This window comes from Cydia fagiglandana, chromosome 17, assembly GCF_963556715.1.
Source record: "Cydia fagiglandana chromosome 17, ilCydFagi1.1, whole genome shotgun sequence".
Classification (NCBI taxonomy): domain Eukaryota; kingdom Metazoa; phylum Arthropoda; class Insecta; order Lepidoptera; family Tortricidae; genus Cydia; species Cydia fagiglandana.
In genome coordinates this window covers 7,370,768-7,391,867 of record NC_085948.1, presented here as the reverse complement: position 1 = coordinate 7,391,867, position 21,100 = coordinate 7,370,768, and the positions used below count along the sequence as shown (strand labels likewise).

The following is a 21,100-nucleotide window of genomic DNA, read 5'->3' as shown; positions in this document are numbered from 1 at the left end:
GCGCTTTGTATTTTTAAATTTATACTTTTAATTTTTATTTGTAAGCCTTAGTCGTATGTAATTTGTACTATTATGATTATTTAAATAAATAAATTTCTACATGCTTTATTTCTTCCTCGAAAAATATATTGTCAGGGTTTAAATTGTTCGACTCTCGGCCAGCAGGACTTGGTAGACTATGTCATAAAAGGTGATCGCTCGGTAGAAATATTATACACACAATTCACGTGTAGATACACTTACATGGTCACTACAGACAAAGTTACAATTACAAAGAAACATTTCTAACAAGGGCATGTAACACAATCTGCGAAGTTCACACTCTCATAAAGTGAGATACCAGCAATAGCTCGTTAGACTTTAAGACTGAACCGGGCACATTCGACTTTGAACATGTGATATTTTCCTTGACTAACTCTTTGCTTGAGTTGGTTCATATTGAGTAGCAATTTGTTGCAACTTCTTGGTATATAAAACACTGACACGTTCAGGACCAATAAAGGACGATTCACGCTAGACCGGGCCGTGCCCGGGCCGAGACATCCGACATGTCATATCCTATGACGGTTGATCGGTGATCACGTGGTGCTTTCCATAGAAAACGGCCCCGGTCCGGTCTAACGTGAGTCATCCGTAAATAGTTGTAAACCATACCATGCCACAACGATTCAAGAAAAGCCATAGGATTCTTTTAATATAAATACTGCAAAAACAATCAACCATATAGTCAAAAGCGAGAGCTTTGAGGCATAGTTGGGAAACTATGGTCCAAAATTATCTTGGAATAAGTACTCGTAACTACATTGGTACCTAACTATCAAACGGATTCCCTAAAATGTATGTCAATTTTAACATTGTATAGCCACATATTAAACACAAACTCATTTTTTGCCATCAATAATTAACAAGAACCCAATCAGCTAAACATTGTATTTCGCAGTTTCGTACTGGACCCTATGATTACTGCTCCTAACTACCAGTGGGCATAATCATTTAATTTTGAAGACTCATAAAAGTATTAGTTTGCAGTTAGCAATTAGGTTTCGAGATTAGTGTGTAACTAATCATTAGTTCTCCAATATTTTTAATAAGACCACTGGATTCTGGGTACCTTTTATGGAAAAAAGATTAGATTAAAATTAACATAATTTATGACACAAGAAATTTGGTAAATACTTTTTCATTAATTATCTGTATACTAGGTACTATTTCAGACTGAAATTTACATGAAGGGACCCCCTGCAACGGAACTTAACGAAGGTTTGCGGAATTGTTCATTTTTTTTTGCGATACCGAAATGTTTAGTGTGTTATAACTACATATCCATTCATCTCTTAGACTATGGTCAGACAAATCAAAATTATCTCTATTTTACACACTTTTATTTAGCTTGACCCCATAAATATACCCAAACTATCTTTGTATACCTAATTATATGAGTGCTTCCAGTAACTTAAATTTGAACTTCTTCCCGGTGTCTAATACAGTTGAAGTTTCGTGTACATCCGTAATTCCGATGATAATGCAATAATATGCTAACATGGAGTTGAACTGATGATGCAGTCGGACGGAACTCTTCGATGGAAAAGCACAAACATACCGAGTTTGGGTTCATTAGAAAGGTCTCGAGAAGTTCTTAATAGATATGCAAATGAGAAGAAGTACAGTCAGCAATAAAATTGCAATCATTTTCTTTGGCAGTAACTTGTTTAGCATAAATATCTTTCAATACATTTTCATGTGCGAACAATATTTCAGGTTAAAGTTAGTTTCAGTAGAAGGTCGTAGCACAGAAGCAGCAAGTTAAAACTATCTTTCTGCTTACTTTTCGGCTTAGGCTGATGGAGTGAAAAAACCTCACCTGGTGTTAACAATAAGTGTCTAGTCTCCAAGCCCTAACAGCGCTTAATAATAATTAAAAAATAACAAAGCTGTGCGCAAAGCGTCAGTCCCACGTATTTTATTCCGATACATTGCATAGTGACGTGCATGTTTCGATTATTGAGCGAACATCGATACGTCGAGTCGATTATAGTCGAGTACTTCATAAGTTTAAGCCTTCTTCGCTTGTCCGCAACGGCGAGGCTTGGCAAGAGATTATACGACATCACTTTTTGTTTGAATAAAGGATTACTTAATGCAATAATTAACCAAATATCGTTGGCTTGATTTTGTTTTGTTTAACTTTATTTAGTGTTCTTACTGGTTTAATAAAATTGGTATGGTAAACTTTAACCTTAAATGTTTAAAGTCCAATTCGCTCTATCATAATCCGAGTAACTTATGTGCAAATATGGCAAAACATTAAAATATATATTTGTGTTATATTTGGATTTATTTTATTTCTTGCAACGGAAACTGGCGGAGATATAGGTAGATAGGAGCTTTTATTACCTACCTACATAAAATGATTTATGTTAGATTAAGTCTCGTTTGACAAGTGATACTGCCACATTTAATGTGTAAAAGTAGTAAAAGTTAAAAGCGATCTATTGCGAGGTTTCTTATTCAACCTTCAAGATGGTTCCATTTCGATTAAACCGATCCACTCCCGCGCACCCTGTGATAGCGACAAATCGCGAGATGCGCACGCTCCGTTGCCCGCCTGCCGTATTCTATGAAGAAATTACTCGCATACTAACATTAAAGGTATATTAATTAAACTTATCAATTAATAACCAACGAAGTGTGAATAGTACTACGTTTTTATCAGTATCAATTCGTGATTCAAATACAGAACACCTCATATATTTTTGTATGGATAGATACTTTTGTTAAGGTAAATACCTACAATGGTACGTAGATAATATGTAACTATATCATACATCACATGAATGTAGGTAAACATAGCAAATTGTGTTGATATTCTGAACAAAGAGTCGTTAAGCAATGGTAGAAAGTATAATTCATCATTGTCTTATTAGCGAAGAGAAACAGAATCACTATATTGAAACTGAAATAAAATTAATAGTTATGTACATAATTAGATATCAGAGTAACTTTTTCGCACTACTTGACAACTACAAAACATTGCGAGCATTGAAAACCAAAACTCCACACTCACCCTGCAAAAATCCATGCGAATACGCACCCATACCATAAACAGAATTACATTTATAATGACCATAAATCTGTATACTAAATCAATTAAATACCGAGTCATCGTCAACAATAAAGCACGCAGGAATTTACATTACACAAACGAGCCAAGCGACAGGGTATACTAAACTAATGATATAAAAGAGGTAACATTTCCTTGCGATTCAATATCACTTACGTTCTTCACAACTGACCAAATACTTTCGACCTCATCATCTTTAGAATGGTTAATAGACTTTGCAAAGTCCTTGGAGCTCTTTTTAGACTGGTCTTGTGCACATGAGTGGTTTTGAATGTGTTATCAAGGCTGTACATTAGTGGCGAGTTGACACGACCAGTCTTCTGTAAGGGCATGGCTTGTATTAGTGGCTCCTAATTTATTGGGAACGATAGGACGACGGACACCGGCCACCCTGGCCACGGGCCCATTCACACCGGTTGGGGAGGAGGGGGAGAGACGGTGTGAGGAATAAGATGTTAAGAGTCACACTCATTTAAAAACGACATTCTGAAATAGCATGCAATTAAAAGCGCAGGCAGCCTAGCGGTAAGAGCGTGCGACTTGCAATCCGGAGGTCGCGGGTTCAAACCCCGGCTCATACTAATGAGTTTTTCGAAACTTATGTACGAAATATCATTACCAGTCGCTTTTCGGTGAAGGAAAACATCGTGTGGAAACCGGACTAATCCCAATAAACCTAGTATACTTTTGGATTGGAAGGTCAGATGGCACAGTCGCTTTCGTAAAAACTAGTGCCCACGCCAATACCTGCGATTAGTTGCCAAGCGGACCCCAGGCCATGGCAAAATGCCGGGAGACCGAGAGGAAGATGATGATGATAATTTAGAATTTTCTGAAATAACAAGAAATTAGATGGAAGTGGACATTCAAGTAACATAATACATATATATTATTATAGGTATCTCTATCTAGTACTTGTTTTCGTTGCTAAAAATTCTAATACAAAAAAAATAGAGGGAGTAGGTAGGCATTTTACATACAAAACTTCTACTCGCTCTATTTTCTTTGTATTACAATGTTTTGCAATGAAAACTTAGTACCAGACATAACTTCTATTGTACGAGAGCGGCTTTTTAGCAGCGGGTTCGAGTAACTCTTAATTACAAATTAATGGTCTATGTTGTCGATGGTCTTCTCAGATTTTGGTGGTAACAGGATTTATTTAGAGGATTTGGGCCGTTTTCTTAGAAAATACTAATAGTGTAATTTGTGATTGATAAGGTGAATATTTGATGAAGTAATAAATATTAAATAGTTTAAAATCCGACCATGTAATTTTATCCATAGTGAAATGCTTAAGCTTTCAAATATTTTCACAATTTCAACAACATATTTAATTAAAAACTTTCTCGTAACCAATTTACCCCATCCTCCCCTACATTTTTATTAACACCCCAAGCCTGATAAACAGGATACTGGAAATATATTTATTTGTTCACTCATCAAATATAAGGGGTGTTCTCGGGTTACACAAAATGAATCCGGGACGCCCGTGATTTGTTGCGATAATCTAAACTAATAAATAACACACTCCGTATAACGATTGAGCTGCCTTCTTTGAGATATTCAGAGCCTTTTGTTCGGTTTTTATTTTTTATTCGTGTTTATTGAACGGATGAGGCGCCTGGATTATCGATTACGATTGTACTTAAATACCTACACTCGCACTGATTAACAGTCCGCTGGACGGTATCGGCCTGTCTGGCCTGACAATTTTGACAGTTCCGAACAACTGACAGGCCGATACCGTCCGGCGGACTGTTAATCAGTGGGCCCTCTTTATGAAATTATATTATGACGACTGGTCTGGCCTAATGGGTACCCTGTGAAGCCGATGGTCCTGGGTTCGAATCCCGGTAAGGGCATTTATTTGTGTGATGAATGATGATGAATGAAAAACTACTTTTGAGCAACATGCTCAGTCAAAAGCAGTTTTGCCTGTTTTTGTCGGTTAAAAGTTCTTTTGACCAGTTCACACTTTTGACTGCAACATATATACTATATACAGGTTGATTTCGGGGTCGTGGAGCAAGAGAGCCAGACATCATACAGAATCCAAAGATGAGCCTGATGATGTTGTTAATTATTGCAATTATTGTTTATCAAGAATAATGATGATTATTTTCCAGATGACAAGTAGGAAAAAACATTTTTGCATACAACTTGGTGACCCTACTCAATGTGACGTCTTGTCGCTTTCCATACAGCGTAGGTATGTCAAAAGTCATAGGCTGACCATAATTACTTAGTATAACATTAATTTTACTTGAAAAATAAGAATAATTATAGTAGTTATGTTTTAATCAAATACTACCATGTGATAATGTGGATCATTTACAGAGTCAGAAAAAGTAGTTCTGGATCACGACCCAGAAATCATCCTGTATATCGTTGTCGAAGTACCCACAACACAAGCCTTATTGAGCTTTGCTGTGGGACTTAGTCAATTTGTATAATAACGTCCTATAATATTTATTGATTATTTATATTTGGTAATTTTATGAATTAGTTAGAGATTCCAGTTTCAGGATCAGACCATTTTCATATTGGACCTTGGGAATCAGCTGCTATATTGGAATTTGTTTTTTTATTAATTCGTACTTCACTCTATATATATTTACTTCTTACAGATACCTACACAGTTTTGGAATTATTCTAAGTAATATTTATTTTCGGATATAAACGTTAGGTTACACGGTTACACAGTACAGAAAATGATAATGGAATTCTTGCTATCTAAATACTTTGTGAGTCTTTTTATTGTCTACAAATAGGAATAATGAATTTTAATTATACATACGAAAGATGACCTAACACTCAATATACTTGATAAGAAAGCACAACTACTACTATAGATAAACAAAACTAAAAGATGCCCATAGAATAGCGGGGGCCTTAATAAAAAAGATATTAACATAAAACAAAGACGATGTCGGGACACCCACACTCTACTACTTTTATTATGCTTTCTATCGCGTCGTAAAACATGCGACGCGACGTGTGACGATAGCGATTGCGGAAGCCATTCGGTTGCTAAAGTAGGTATCAGTGCGTATATGTTACAAGAGGCAGCGGGGTCTATCACACACGAGACGCCTTTGAAAGCACCCATACATAGGTTCCGGTAGACATGCGTTGAGTGACCATATAGCGCTTGCAGAATTGCTTACGATCGAAAAGAACATGCAAGATGCAAGACATGATTCAGATAATTGAATCTGCTGGTGGCGCACTACTAAGGGGCGTTCTTAATATTCTGGGTATTGATATCTTACAACCTCTTCTAGAATTTCTTTCATTACTGGCCGCTAAGGTTTATTCAGTGTCATTAAAAAAAAGTATAATTCGAACCGAGATGTTCTTTTGTTTTTCTGCAATTGCTAAACAAACATGAACATCATGTGCAAATTGACAATGTTAACTAAATCAATTTTTTAACAAGCAGATACGTCTGCGAGCGATATTCCAAATTTTATATTAAAGGAAAAAATGGAAAAAATTTACGCTGCCGGCAGCCTTCCGTAGCTCAATTGGTTAAGAGCAACACACGAATTGTGGAGGATGCGGGTTCAAGTACTGCCGGAAGCGTAAATTTTTCCATTTTTTCCTTTAATATAAAATTTGGAATGTTAACTAAATTAGAACATCGATGCGTCATAAAATTCTTGACAAAACAGGGTATTAAGCAAAAAACCATAAAAGAGGAAATGGATTGTGTTTACCGTGAGTCTGCTCCTTCTTTATTGGAAGATGGTCGAGTGAAGGTAAAATCCATAGCTCAAGTAACCAATCTATCTCTTTTGGTACCGTACATGATATTATACATGACCATGTGTTGTTCCGATTTTATTGACCTGTGCGGTGAAAATCATTATGGGGTGCTGCAAAGAATAGTTACTGGAGATTAAACCTGGGTTCATTATTATGACCCAGAGAGTAAACAAGAGTCCATGCAGTAGCACATTAAGGGTTCAGCTCATCCCAAGAACATCCCTTCAGCTGGCAAGATCATGACTACGATATTTTGGGATTGTGAAGGAGTATTACTAATCGATTATAAAGAAAAAGGTGTAAATATCACAGGACAGTACTACGCTAATATTCTACGTCAATTAAAGGATGCAATCAAAGAAAAAAGGCGAGGTAAGTTAACCAAAGGTGTTCTGCTTCTGCATGACAACGCCCCCGTCCATACTGCTCATATTGCCAAGGCAGCTATTGTTGAATGTGGGTTTGAAATTGTTACTCACCCACCGTATAGTCCGGACTTAGTCCCCAGCGACTTCTTTTTGTTCCCCAATCTTAAAAAGGATCTGCGTGGAAATAAATTTTCTGACGATGAAGCATTGAAGGCGGCAGTGGAAGACCATTTTTATTATTTTCGTATAGGTATTTTCAATGTATTTTTATTTGAATCTTTATAAAATTATTACTTAAAACCGTAACTTAAGAAACAAAGTGAATAAAAGATGATAAAAGCAAACGCTCAATTCTCTTCTCTTGCGCCGATTTTAAGCACCCCGTTATTTAGTAAGTTAATTTTCTACATGCTAGTGTGCTTTAGAGTCACTTATTTACCATTAGATTGGGCTTGTATTTTCGTAATGGACAGTTACATTATACTACATGAATGTATTTAGAATATAAACAAATATGCGAGGCATTTTCTTTGACTCGGAAAATGACCTTATGCGTGAAATATGATGTCCTCCCAGACGTATCCGTCGACGGCGACATCCTGACAAGTTTTTTTGTATATATTAATTTAAGTATGAGTATTACCTGCTATTCAAAAGGGGTTTACTTAACTATTGCGCGCATGGGCGCGCACGTGACTTGCAAATCCAAATTTGGTTTTGAAAGTCCGGAAGCACAAAACACAGTAGAGCTGTCCAGATGCGTTGTATGTATAGTTGTAGGAGGGCTTGGGCCGAGTTTTTCGGAGCTGGCGTTTGGCATCAAGATCTTCAAGCCGAGTGCGTTCAAAGTTATCTAGACCCGTATTGACAGCAGTTCGCCAGTCCGATCTCCGTGTTGCAAGCTCCTCCCACGTCTCACATGATATGCCGGTGGCTGACAAGTGGCGTTTTACGACATCCTTGTAGCGCAGGTACTGCCCGCCAGCCTTGCGTTTACCTGAGGCTAGCTCAGAGTAAAACACTGCCTTAGGCAGTCTCGATGGGACCATGCGCACAAGGTGCCCACACCAACGCAGTTGGCCTTTCATGAGCAGACACTCCATACCTGGCATGCCCGTTCGACGTAAAACCTCCGAGTTTGGAACACGATCCTGCCACCTCACCCGTAATATTGCTCGGAGACATCGTAGATGAAATGTGTCTAGACGTCTTATGTCACCTTTGTACAGACACCATGTCTCCGAGGCATAGAGCAGCAAAGGCAGAATAATTGCTCTATAAACGGCGAGCTTTGTGTGAAGGCTAAGATCGTGCGATTTCCAAACTCGTTGGTTCAATCCACCAAAGGCCGCAGCAGCTTTGGCAACCCTAGAGGAAACTTCGGACTCTAGACGATTGTCACTCCGCAAAAGACTCCCTAGGTGGTGCTTGAAAATCCTCATTCATTTCAAAGATTTACCATATCGTACACGACCAGATTTTTTCGTGTGCATACTTTACATGGAGGATACAGACACAGAATAAATAATAGTACTGGGTACAGAAGACTCACTCTCTAACAAAACGCGTCTGTTGCGATCAGGACAGATATGGCCGCTAGGTGGCGACAGCGCCACGCGCGGCTTATGGCTCACCAAAATTGGTGTGGAACGGATGTACTTTTAGCTAGTGGAACTGCGACTTATCTTAACAATGAATTAACTTATGAGCGTTCGTATAAGGTAATAAATTGAGCTGACATCGCGGTGTAGTTAGGAGCATGTACAGACCACTCAGAGTTACCAGTGGCTACAGACAGATGTTTGAATCCTCCTCATAGCTGAGGGTCGTGACCTCTATAAATTACTTTTCGAACGATTGCTTTCCACGTGTTTCGGTCTTCGGCAGTGTGAATGGCCTCGTCAACTTTCTTGCCGGAGTTGTCACTGATTTGATCAGTCCATCGCATAGGACTTCTTCCTCTTCGATATCCCTCTTTTTTTTCTGTCACCAGCATTTTCTCCAGGTAACGGGAAATAATTTCCCACCGCAAACCCCCCTTTCCCCCCCACTAAAATTCTTTTTATATATTTTTTCGTAATCTACGCACCCAAATTGCCTAAAAACCATTCTTAGTTTTCAGAAATCTCATAAAAAGTGTTCCGTTTGATTAAGGGTTAACGTGACACCACTCGACCATCTCAGCATTCGCATTTCGGCGGTGTGGAGCTTCTGTGTGTGTGTGTGTGTGTGTGTGTGTGTGTTTTTCGCAGCCCATGTTTCAGTGCCATATAGTATTGTCGGTCTTATTGCAGTCTTATACACTGTCCTAGGATTAAATTTGAATAATCACGATTAATTAGCAGTTGCGCTAGTGTGCACGTTGATGGGCTCTTAAAGTTAGAGTGTACTGCTCGTATTTAGTTACAAGTCAGCCGGCTATCGTCACAATTTATGTTAAAAGAAGAGAAGTTCGTACATTAGCCGGTTTCACGGGTGACAATTGAATTTTATAGGCCCTTCTATACGCCTTGCGGGTTTACGAGCAAATCGGCGAAATCGAGGCTACGGCACACGTTTGAGACGTGCCGAGTTTAATACATTTTAAAGGCACACGGCACTGTTTACGAGTACTTTCGTAGTTTTCAGGACTTCTTTGTTCCTGCCGCTGTTTTGAAAGCGTACCTTAAAATTATCAAGATATAAAAAATACCGTGATAGAAATGGGTTGAGATAATTGTAATCGATAGTTTTTTACAGTATTTAAGGACCGCTTTTTTGACCCAAAAACCCAGAGCAAGCGTATCTAATGCGAAAAACAATTTCATCGTTTGACAACCAAAACTTATAAATGACTAAAAAGTAGGTAAACACAGCGTAATTTCCTTACCTAAGAGTAATAAAATTAGTTATACCAATTAGCTATTGAATTAGTAGTAGTAGTAGTAGTAAACACTTTATTGCACAAAACAAGTACATAACACAGAGAGAATACAATAAATCGCCGTGTGCCTGCTACACTGCCACATCTCAAAAAACCGTTTTTTCGAGAAATCGCGTCTCAAAGTTTTGAGAGTATAGTTCAGGGTGTTTAATAGGATCTTACTCCTTTAGTTTTAGGTCTATGAATTTAAAATTTAGCTTTTTTTACTCGGAATGATATAACCTTCCTTATGACCACGCCACTTTTTAAAAGAAATGTATATTTTTTAAGACACAAGGCCCGAAAGACAGGTATTTAGAGTTGTGGTCGTATTGCAGAAACGTTTTTTAAAGATTTTGAGATGCGGCCAAATTTAAAATACAAAATTATTGGATAAAGGTTACCATGCAAATATAAATAAAAACACCAAAATAGTTAAAATCCCTTTATTTTTACCCGACTACGGCAACGCAAAAGGAGGGTTATGATTTTGACCGGTATATATGTGGGTATGTATGTATGTATGTATGTTCATTTGTTCCCTCATAACTTCTAAAGTACACATTATAATTTGACAAACGATATGTCATTCGAATTATCTTAATCGTCCGCTGGTTATAGGCTATATGAAGTCACAAAAAATGAACAAGGCGTCCTCTAGAGGTCATAAAGTCACGAACGAAAAAAATAAAAATAAGTAATGATTACGTGATGTATATCATTTGAAAGAGCTCAGTTAGCACATTTCAAATATATAAATATTGTTAGCTTTTGCGACCGGCTTTGCTTGCATGCACCCGATGAAACATAAATTTATCGGGTAGGTAATTCGAACTACGAATCTACAAGCGCTCTGGATTCTATCCGCGTATTACCCGACTACGGCAGGTATTTGCAAAATAAATTTGTTTGGCCGCTATAAACATAGTGTTTTTTTTAATGACCTGCAATATTTATATAACGTGAATAGGTATAGAAGTCCAGATTAGCCAAAATGTATGAAACAGCCGTACAAGAGACGTAGGAAGCTCGCTGTACGCGTTCCAAAGCCGGGCGCCTTCGGCGCCCTCATACTAGAGGAGTCGGGCGTAGCCTGACGTACGTGGCGCGCTGCAAGCAGTCCAAAGCCAGGCGACTTCGACTTTCTCATACTAAAAGTGTCGACATACGTGACACGCTGGACGCTTACCAAATCCGGGCAAATGCATGAAACAGCCGTACAAAAGACGTGCGGGCACGCTGTACGTGTTCCAAAGCCGGGCGCCTTCGGCGCCCTCATACTCAACGCGTCGAGTGTAGCCCGTCGTCGTACGAGGCGCACTGTATGCGTTCAAAGCCGGGCGCCTTGGGCGCTCTTATACTAAAAGAGTCGGGCGTAGCCCGACGTACGAAGCTCGCTGTACGCGTTTCAAAGCCGGGCGCCGAAGGCGCCCTCATACTAAAAGAGTCGGGCGTAGCCCGACGTACGAAGCTCGCTCTACGCGTTCCAAAGCCGAGCGTCTTTGGTGCCCTTATACTAAAAGAGTCAGGCGTAGCCCGACGTACAAGACACGCTCTACGCGTTCCAAAGCCGGGCGCCTTCGGCGCCCTCATAGTAATAGAGTCGGGCGTAGCCCGACGTAGGAGGCGCACTGTACACATACTCAGTTAACACATTTCAAATATATAAATATTGTTAGCTTTTGCGACCGGCTTTGCTTGCATGCACCCGATGAAACATAAATTTATCGGGTAGGTAATTCGAACTACGAATCTACAAGCGCTCTGGATTCTATCCGCGTATTACCCGACTACGGCAGGTATTTGCAAAATAAATTTGTTTGGCCGCTATAAACATAGTGTTTTTTTTAATGACCTGCAATATTTATATAACGTGAATAGGTATAGAAGTCCAGATTAGCCAAAATGTATGAAACAGCCGTACAAGAGACGTAGGAAGCTCGCTGTACGCGTTCCAAAGCCGGGCGCCTTCGGCGCCCTCATACTAGAGGAGTCGGGCGTAGCCTGACGTACGTGGCGCGCTGCAAGCAGTCCAAAGCCAGGCGACTTCGACTTTCTCATACTAAAAGTGTCGACATACGTGACACGCTGGACGCTTACCAAATCCGGGCAAATGCATGAAACAGCCGTACAAAAGACGTGCGGGCACGCTGTACGTGTTCCAAAGCCGGGCGCCTTCGGCGCCCTCATACTCAACGCGTCGAGTGTAGCCCGTCGTCGTACGAGGCGCACTGTATGCGTTCAAAGCCGGGCGCCTTGGGCGCTCTTATACTAAAAGAGTCGGGCGTAGCCCGACGTACGAAGCTCGCTGTACGCGTTTCAAAGCCGGGCGCCGAAGGCGCCCTCATACTAAAAGAGTCGGGCGTAGCCCGACGTACGAAGCTCGCTCTACGCGTTCCAAAGCCGAGCGTCTTTGGTGCCCTTATACTAAAAGAGTCAGGCGTAGCCCGACGTACAAGACACGCTCTACGCGTTCCAAAGCCGGGCGCCTTCGGCGCCCTCATAGTAATAGAGTCGGGCGTAGCCCGACGTAGGAGGCGCACTGTACACGTTCCAAAGCTGGGCGCCGAAAGCGCCTCCATGCCAAAGGATAGCGCAGCCCGATATATGTGGCGCTCTGCGTGTATTTCTGTACTGGGGATGCCCTCGAAAAAGTAATATAAAGTGACTTCGAATGGGTAGTTAGTAACGAAGTCATGACCCCAAAATTAATTAAATAAAAAATAAGTTCAAAAACTAAAACCCGACTACTGCAAATCGCGCTCTAAAAGTATGAAACAAGATAGAACTCTTATCTGAAGTTATCAAACAGGAAATATTATAAATGTTATAATTTTTTTAATAAAAAAATACGGCCGCTTGTGAGAAAAAGGCTCTTAAAGACCATTTTTGCTATGGCTCTCGAAATAAGGTCGTAAATTGAACAATTTTGAATACGAATCTGCAATAATCCAGAAAATCAAAAATTTAGAATTGTGGCAGTATAGCAGGCACACGGCGAAATGTGTACAAAATGTGTACAAAGGCGAACTTATCCCCTTATCTTATTATTAGGTGAATTTTGGGTTTAAACAGACAAAATAATTGCAATCAAAGCCCCTGAGGTAGTTAGTATTCTAAAACATAAATTAAACATTAAAATCTTTCAACGAGACTTTAAAAACACAGTTACTTAATAAAATAGTAGGTGGTCCGAAACCACAATATACGAATAAACCCCGTTGACGTACGACGATACATTTGAAAGTGAGAATGTCGTAAAATATTTATCTCGGATATATTTTAGAACGTGAACGACCTACCGCGAACCAAGTTCGACGTGTTGCTTCTCTGTCGAACTTGTATATTCGTACGTAAGTGTGACTGGGAGGCAACACGTCGAACGTGGTTCGCGGTAGGCCCTGTGAACGGCACGGTTAGAGCTCCTACTTTGTCGGTAGGCGCTTTTGTACTTTATCGGCGATATGAGGCCTACATTTGAGATGCGTAATGTGATATGACTGAGCTTGCCATGCTAGTATCTTTTACATAGGTTATCTATCGGGAGGGAAGGAGCCTGGACTGTTCATTAGGTTACAACCTACAGGTAAGTACTTTATTATTGGCCATTTAAGTAATTCATGACATTTTTTTTGTCAACCTAGTTGATTGGTTGGCGACTTGGAAAATCTTGTAACACAGCTCCAATATCTAGACATTCGTAACAATGGTTTTTACAGAATATATTCAGTATAGTAAATCACATAAGCTTCGTTTTATTATTATTTTTTATTTTCAAATATTGGCACGATATTCCATTAGATTTTTTTTACCGACTTATTATATGGAGTCAATTACAACATGGCAAAAACCGTGCCGTAGTCTCACAATTTGGTTCTTGTACATTAAAAAAAGTTCTGTATGGTACCGCGATGTCACATGTCATAGTAGAATTACGCGCAGTATGGATAGTTCGGGCACGAAGCGGGGTCGACGTCGGCTGGGTACAGCGGAGCGGTGGGCAGGGTTGCGGGTCTGTGAAAATAATTACGTGTGATAATCGGAACACCTGTTTATGTATTTATCGTAGGGAATATGTTCAGTCACTAGACGTACTATTAAATAAAATATAGATATACCTATGTAAAATCTACTAAATATAAAAAAATATCCATAATTCGAGAAGTAAATATTTATGATAAACACACAAATTAATGCTCTTACCAGGATTCGAACCTGGGACTTCGATCCTGCTTCGTAGACAGGGTCACAATCGACCAGGCTAGGAGGCCGTATATCATATTAAGTACATAGATTTAGATAAACGTCCATAAGTTCTATAACCGAAAAAAAGTAAAAATATGTATCAGAATGCATGATGCAAAGCATGACATTGGTATAACACCATCAGGCATAACATAACACAGTGACTATTAAATAAATAACCGCAAATGTCTTTCGTCTTCTTATCTTTAAATTTTGTAGGTACTTACTCTTCAGTAATAGGAGCAGCAACAGGGGCAGCGACAGGAATAGGGGCAGGAACAGGAATAGGGGCAGCAATAGGATAAGGGGCAGCATACACCATCCGGGCAAACGGGATCTCGTAGTCAGGGATGGGGTAGGGCAGGGTCTTGAAGCGCGCCAATAATCCCATGTCGCAGTACGGGTAGTTCGGGCAAAGCACGGGGTCAACGCCGGGCGGGTACTCGATGCCCATGGCTACGGCGGCGACGGCGCAGACGAACAACTGTTGGTAAGATTGAAAAAAAATGAAGTTCCGCTTTTAAGAAAATGATTTGTTGAATTTTTGGAAATTAGTACTTGAATTTGCACCGCCTAAATCTAATATTAGTATGCTTTAATTCTAATAGCAAGCCTATTCTAGATGTTTTTTTTCTATTTTGTGCAATAGCGATAGGTTGATTCCATTTCAATTAAGTAGTCTAATTAACTACTCAGTAGATATAGTGAGGAAACTTAATAAATCAAATGAAATATTTATTGTATACATAAAATAATATAATGTACGAAGACAAAACATTGCTACTTAACATAATTATTACTAGAATACGTATTTAGATTTGCATATTTTCATTTGACAAGCATGTGCAACTTAATATGATTATTAAGTTTTATATGCTTTTCAAATGAAGAATTATTAAAATTATCAACTGAAATATATATCATACTTATTGTAAATAAAAAGGGACCAAGCCCTCCACTAGCTAGGGCCAGATTCGAACCAGCATCTTCAGCTATTATGTATATTTTTTGCTGAAGTACTGCGTTCTTTTTTTTGCAGAAATTGTAATAATTACTGTGTACCACCAACCCACTGTCATGCAACTTCTCTTACTTACACTTCTCTTATGTAATAAATGTGTTTCAATAATTAGTAAGTTACTGACCGTTTTAATGAACATGATGCAAGTTATCTTCTCGACGGTGGCCTGAGACTGATACTGCATTAAAATTTGCACTGCTATTTATTGTCAAATGTCAAACTTCACAATGCCGGTTTAATGATACTTGTAATTAATGCTTTTGTTTATTGTCTTAATTATGATGCTCTTAAATATTCTGTTAATGTCGATTAACGTGTCCAAACTAATATTAATATAGATAGTCTATACTATACGACACACAATTAAGTATTGCAAAAAAAGAAATATATATTTATAAGTGTTTTATTGCATAAACGACTTTTCAAATTTTATGTCACTAGCAATTAACATTTTGATTACTTGAAACCACTAACTTAACATTATAACAATTACATTGTGGTAGCTAATAGACAACGGTATAGTTAATGTGTTTACTTAATGTACTTTGATTGTTTTTTTATTAAGACCGGATCTTGACCATTTTGAATCATATAAAATGCACTGGAGAGAATGTGTGGGCATCAGTCTCCTACAAACCGTTGAGATAACAATCATCATGTTCACTAAAGTGGTAAGCTTAATTTTAGAATGAAAATGTTTAACGTATACCTAAAGTACTAAAAATCAATGATATTGATTGCAACAAATTTTTATTTTCATCTCGAATGTTTGGTTGTGTTGTAATTTGATACGATTATTATTGATTTATTAAATGATATAATCGGCGCGATTCGATAATGAATAAGAGATTCACTAAATATGAAATAGTAAAGATATGTGGCGTTCCACGGCAAAAGGTGTTATTAACGCCGCTCCAATATGCAGCCAGGGCAATGGCAAAGGGCCATATCTTTACTATTTCATATCTAGTAAATCTCTAATTCATTTCCCTAATCGCGCCGAATGTCTAGTCTACATTTAAGTGATCCCATGTTATGACAGGTACCTAGCCCATTTTTAAGCCTCTGATTAAAAGTAAAAGCATAAGTAGCAGAGCAATATTATATTACTATTAACTTACCTTACTCACCTTATCAGTTGCTCGTCTGCGCCGTCGCCGCCGTAGCCACGGCCATCGAGTACCCCAAAGGCCTGCATCCGGCCGTATGCCCCAACTACCCGTACTGCGACGCGGAAGTCCTGGCGCGCCATACCCCGGACGGCATGCCTATTCCTGAGTGGGAGATGCCGTTCGCGTACGCACGCATGGTTTACGCGGCACCAATCCCTGTTGCCCGTTCTCTTGCTGCTGTCCCTGCCTTTATACCTAAAAAGTAAGTCACGTATTTGAATTTTCTTGCGATAGACTAGACTTAGATTTTACCTTACATTTCACTGAATTGTAGTACTCACTAAATAATAGGAGTAGTAAAATATTTGATTGTATATAAGAAAAGAAAAAACATGACAGAATAAATATTATAACATCGGTAACAAGCCAATTTATCCCTTCTAGAGATACTAGAAGTACTTCTAGTTCTTTGACTGTAATCTTTAGCCAATTTCATAATTGTTATAAAAGTTCCAAACAATTAGTTTAAATACCTACATATGCACAAAACTTATTTTAAGAGATGCATTATGCCAGAATGCCGCTTACTATTGTTTTTTTTTGTTTAGACAATTAGCCATTTCTTTGAATTTATAAATCATTTGATACATTTCCCAACATCATATTTAGAACAATTTCATACATTTTCAAGTGTGAATGTTAATATTATTATTGCTTTGCAGAGCTCTTGAGTACCCCGCCGACGTTGACCCAGCTTCGTGCCCGAACTACCCCTACTGCGCATAATTTTACTGTGACATTTCACTTGCTTCATGGTATTAAATGAGACCATTGTGTGTATGTCATAGTGATTCTGATCTGAGGATACCATTTTCTAAAAAATTGTCAATAAATGGTAAAAAAATATTGTATCTTTTATCTTTACTTCCTTTATTTGACCTCCCTTACTTGTACGCCAGAACGAATATTTATATTCTACATCTACAATAACGTACATAACCGTCCGCAAACTTTCGCAAGTCTTTCGAAGAAACCAGCTAAAAATAATTTTAGTATACCACAACATAACCTCATAATTAATCATTATAGTTTTTGCGCGGTGAATTAAAAAAAAAACAAGATTTGCATCGTAACTAAGAGCATACCCAATTTCCCATATAATATATGGTAGGTAACTTAGATTCAATTCATGGAAGGGCAATCTCCTTTTCAGTTGTTCAAAATGCATATCCTTAGATTATATTTATTTACATCACAGTTTGTCTGGAAGAGATCGCTCTTTAGCGATAAGACCGCCTGTTGTCTACCATAGTTTAATGTATGCTTAATTTGTATACATATCATGTTCTTTTTCATATTGGTGAGCTATAAATAATATTTGTATTGTAATTGTATCACAGTAAAAACAATACTAACCTATCATCAATATACTTAATGATTATAATGAAGAGACACCTAAAGACCTGTAATCTTACAATAAACTTAATCAATGTCATTGCCGAAGAATTGACTCATTTGCATAATTTGCTCATGCGTTGGGTTTTATACCAACACTGAGTATACGAATTAATTAGGTACGTAGTTATAGGTTATGTTGGTGCACGTTTTGGGGTTTCACGAGAATATCAATTAAACCAATAATCAAAATTCACAAGAATTTATTTGTATAGTAGGGTAAAACATATTCTTATTCCGTCTGACCTTTTTTGTCTCAAGTGAAACGCAAAAGCGACAACATTTGATGTCGGATATTCCAAATAACTGCACAAAACCCTTGGTTCCATTTATAATTACGTAAAGATTGATCTTTCAGTCACGTACAAAAAACATTACAACTTTAAAAATTTCGCCACAATATCGCGAGCCGTCAATAAAATTGATAATTTTGCTCGTTGTTTTTCCTGAATTGCGCTGTATTTCACCTATGGATAGCCTTTATGAGTCGGACTTAAATAAATGTAAGTCGCAACGTGTAATTAAATGCAGATCGGGGCGGGGCGGCCAGCGCCCGACTGCTGATGTCATTGGCTCATCATTGATATTTTTACTTCAGAATAAATATGTTATGCTTTTTATTTTAGTGTTTTTTAAACAAAGTCAGAATCAAACCACGGAATAAATAATAGTACTAGGTACAGAAGACTCTTTCTCTAACAAAACGCGTCTTTCACGATCAGCACAGATATGGCCGCTATGTGACGACAGCGCCACGCGCGGCTTATGGCAAACCCCAAAATTGGGGTCGAACGGATGGACTTTTAGCTACCTGTAGCAAAGCGACGAAATGGCGGAGTGAGCCACGCCTGATCAAACACGAAACAAAAAAGTTTTTAACAAAATTGTTGTCGGAGGGGGTAAGGGAACTAACAAATAAAACACATACCATAAAGCTGCTATATAAATGCTACAGGATCTTTACTATTGACTACCTGTATAAGTTATGCCGGCCAAATATTACCAGTACCACAACACTACATCAACGTAACATTTAACAACGAGTAGGTACATCTTTGTGTGGCTACATAATGCCTCGTTTAATGAATTAAACCTGCTATAAGCTATGACGCCTATGACACTTCAAAAAATCAAACCGAAAAAACACAAACATAAAACTTTATGACATAATAGATAAAAATGCAAACCCTTCACACTTAACCATGACGTCAAAACAATCCAAGTCTCACGACAAATTGCCGCCAGGCGAGACGGAAGCCGCAAAAAATTCGCTCCAATTTGGACAAAAACTATTTTATTACGCCTAACGAGGCAGCCCTGATGTTATCAAGTGGGCCTATTACTTTCATCCCTTATCTGGCCTGTTGACCGTGCCCTTATAATTTGGTTAGGGTTGGCACACATGTTGGAAATGCGAAAGTAAAATATATATATAACTTTTAGTGTAGTAAACGAAGCAAGTTGTTGTATGGAGACCCATGCATTAATTCCTCAGTCGATGAAATTTTGCTTGGTTATTGTATAGTATGAGCCGAAACTAACATTATAAATATCCAAAAAAAAACCGGCCAAGTGCGAGTCTGGCTCGCGTTTCTAGGGTTCCGTACATAATTCCGACTCACGCTTGACAGCACATTTCTAATAGGTTTTCCTGTCATCTATAGGTAAAGAACTATTTTATGTATTTTTTTTCAAAATTTTAGACCCAGTAGTTTCGGAGATACAGGGGGAATGGTCATTTTTTGGCTATATGTATTTTCTTAAATAACTTCGAACCTATGTATTTTTAAATTATACAAAAAATATGTCCATCTTTGGGTTACTAATTTACATATGTGTACCAAATTTCAACTTAATTGGTCCAGTAGTTTCCGAGAAAATAGGCTGTGACAAACAGACAGACAGACGCACGAGTGATCCTATAAGGGTTCTTTTTTTTCGTTTTGAGGTACGGAACCCTAAAAACACTCCTAAGTTAGGTATTTATACGTAAACATACAAATCTGTTTATTTATTTAACCGAGTAATTCCTCCGTCCGAATTTTTTTTACCAAATAAGTTATTGGTATTTCTGCTGGGATTTTTTTTATTGTTATGTTATATATTGTTGCAATACGTTACATGAATATTTCCGGTGGAGACGAAAGTTTGAACGGAGAATTTTTCCGTAAAAAGATATTAACGATTTAAGACTTTAGGTATTTACTTAAATACTATTACTATTATTCTTTGGATATTTATACAATACTTTTTATTTATTGATACTTTATCATACTGTAAAGTTTTTTCTGGCTGAGGAATTACTGCGGGGTCCACTACCTTTATTTACTACACTATTTCAGGAGTAGGTCTAGGCGTACGCAGTTATATTAAGTTAGGTTTAAAGTACGAATGACGTTACGTATTTGTCTAAGCGTATATATTTTTTAGAATCTAATACGTACTATGTACATAATTGGGATCATTAATTTTTTGCCCCACTACGCATGCCGACAATAAAAGACATGGAATTACCAGTTTTAACTTGGAATTTATTGCGCGCTGAACAGTTTGATGAGTTTGCAGATAGTCAGGCAATCTAGGCTCAATTATAAATTAGGTGAAGTCTATAGAAAGACAAATATATATTCTGACTAGTATATTTGTTGTAGTTTTATTCCCGATTCATACTTTCGGTGACAAATACGAAGTGAACATACCCATGTGAGTCAACCTTTAAACTTTTTGTCCATAGAGTTTCCGATAATCATGTCACGGGTTTTTTATCCAAAACCACACAGGACAAAATGGCGTTACCATCAGATTATCATAGCCTTGTGGTCGGATTATTACTTAACTTTTTTAACACTCTACCTGCCGACCCAAAAGATCTTCACATAGATAGGCCAAGAATATGTGAATTGGTTACACTAAAACCAGTAAAACGTGACACCTGTATTATTAGTATTGACATAACTTACGAGGGTCTTGAAATTCTAGTCCACAGTTACAAATTAATAAGGCAAGCAAGCTCCTTAACCGGGTGAATATTTTGTTTATTATACTTATTAGAGATTTGTCGAAACATTTTAGGTATTAAGATAAACATGTTGATACGTCAACTAT

At 38.1% G+C, this 21,100-nt stretch overlaps 2 protein-coding genes across 2 annotated transcripts in view; one reads left to right on the top strand and one right to left on the bottom strand.

The window, feature by feature from the left end:
* The window catches only part of LOC134672872 (cuticle protein 1-like), a 195,652-nt gene extending 178,326 nt beyond the window's left edge, over positions 1-17,326 (top strand). The window contains exons 2-4 of the mRNA XM_063530821.1: positions 16,077-16,099; positions 16,567-16,802; positions 17,263-17,326. Of these exons, the coding sequence (XP_063386891.1) occupies positions 16,085-16,099; positions 16,567-16,802; positions 17,263-17,326 (315 nt within the window). The 5' untranslated portion in view covers positions 16,077-16,084. The remainder of the gene's footprint in view (positions 1-16,076; positions 16,100-16,566; positions 16,803-17,262) is intronic.
* LOC134672759 (cuticle protein 1-like) lies at positions 14,087-15,669 on the bottom strand. The gene is made up of 3 exons (XM_063530701.1): positions 15,553-15,669; positions 14,635-14,891; positions 14,087-14,176 (listed from the first exon to the last, which is right to left on the bottom strand). Exons 1-3 carry the CDS (start codon positions 15,610-15,612, stop codon positions 14,095-14,097), a joined length of 399 nt encoding a protein of 132 aa, XP_063386771.1. The 5' UTR covers positions 15,613-15,669; the 3' UTR covers positions 14,087-14,094.
* Positions 17,327-21,100: the final 3,774 nt, after the last annotated feature.

Excerpts from the sequence above, each read along its gene's own strand:
- LOC134672759 (XM_063530701.1), bottom strand. The coding sequence starts at position 15,612 with ATGCAGTATCAGTCTCAGGCCACCGTCGAGAAGATAACTTGCATCATG. Across the intron at positions 14,892-15,552 it reads GCATCATGTTCATTAAAACG|TTGTTCGTCTGCGCCGTCGC; the intron begins GTCAGTAACTTA and ends TCTTACCAACAG. Across the intron at positions 14,177-14,634 it reads GCTGCTCCTATTACTGAAGA|ACCCGCAACCCTGCCCACCG; the intron begins GTAAGTACCTAC and ends TTATTTTCACAG.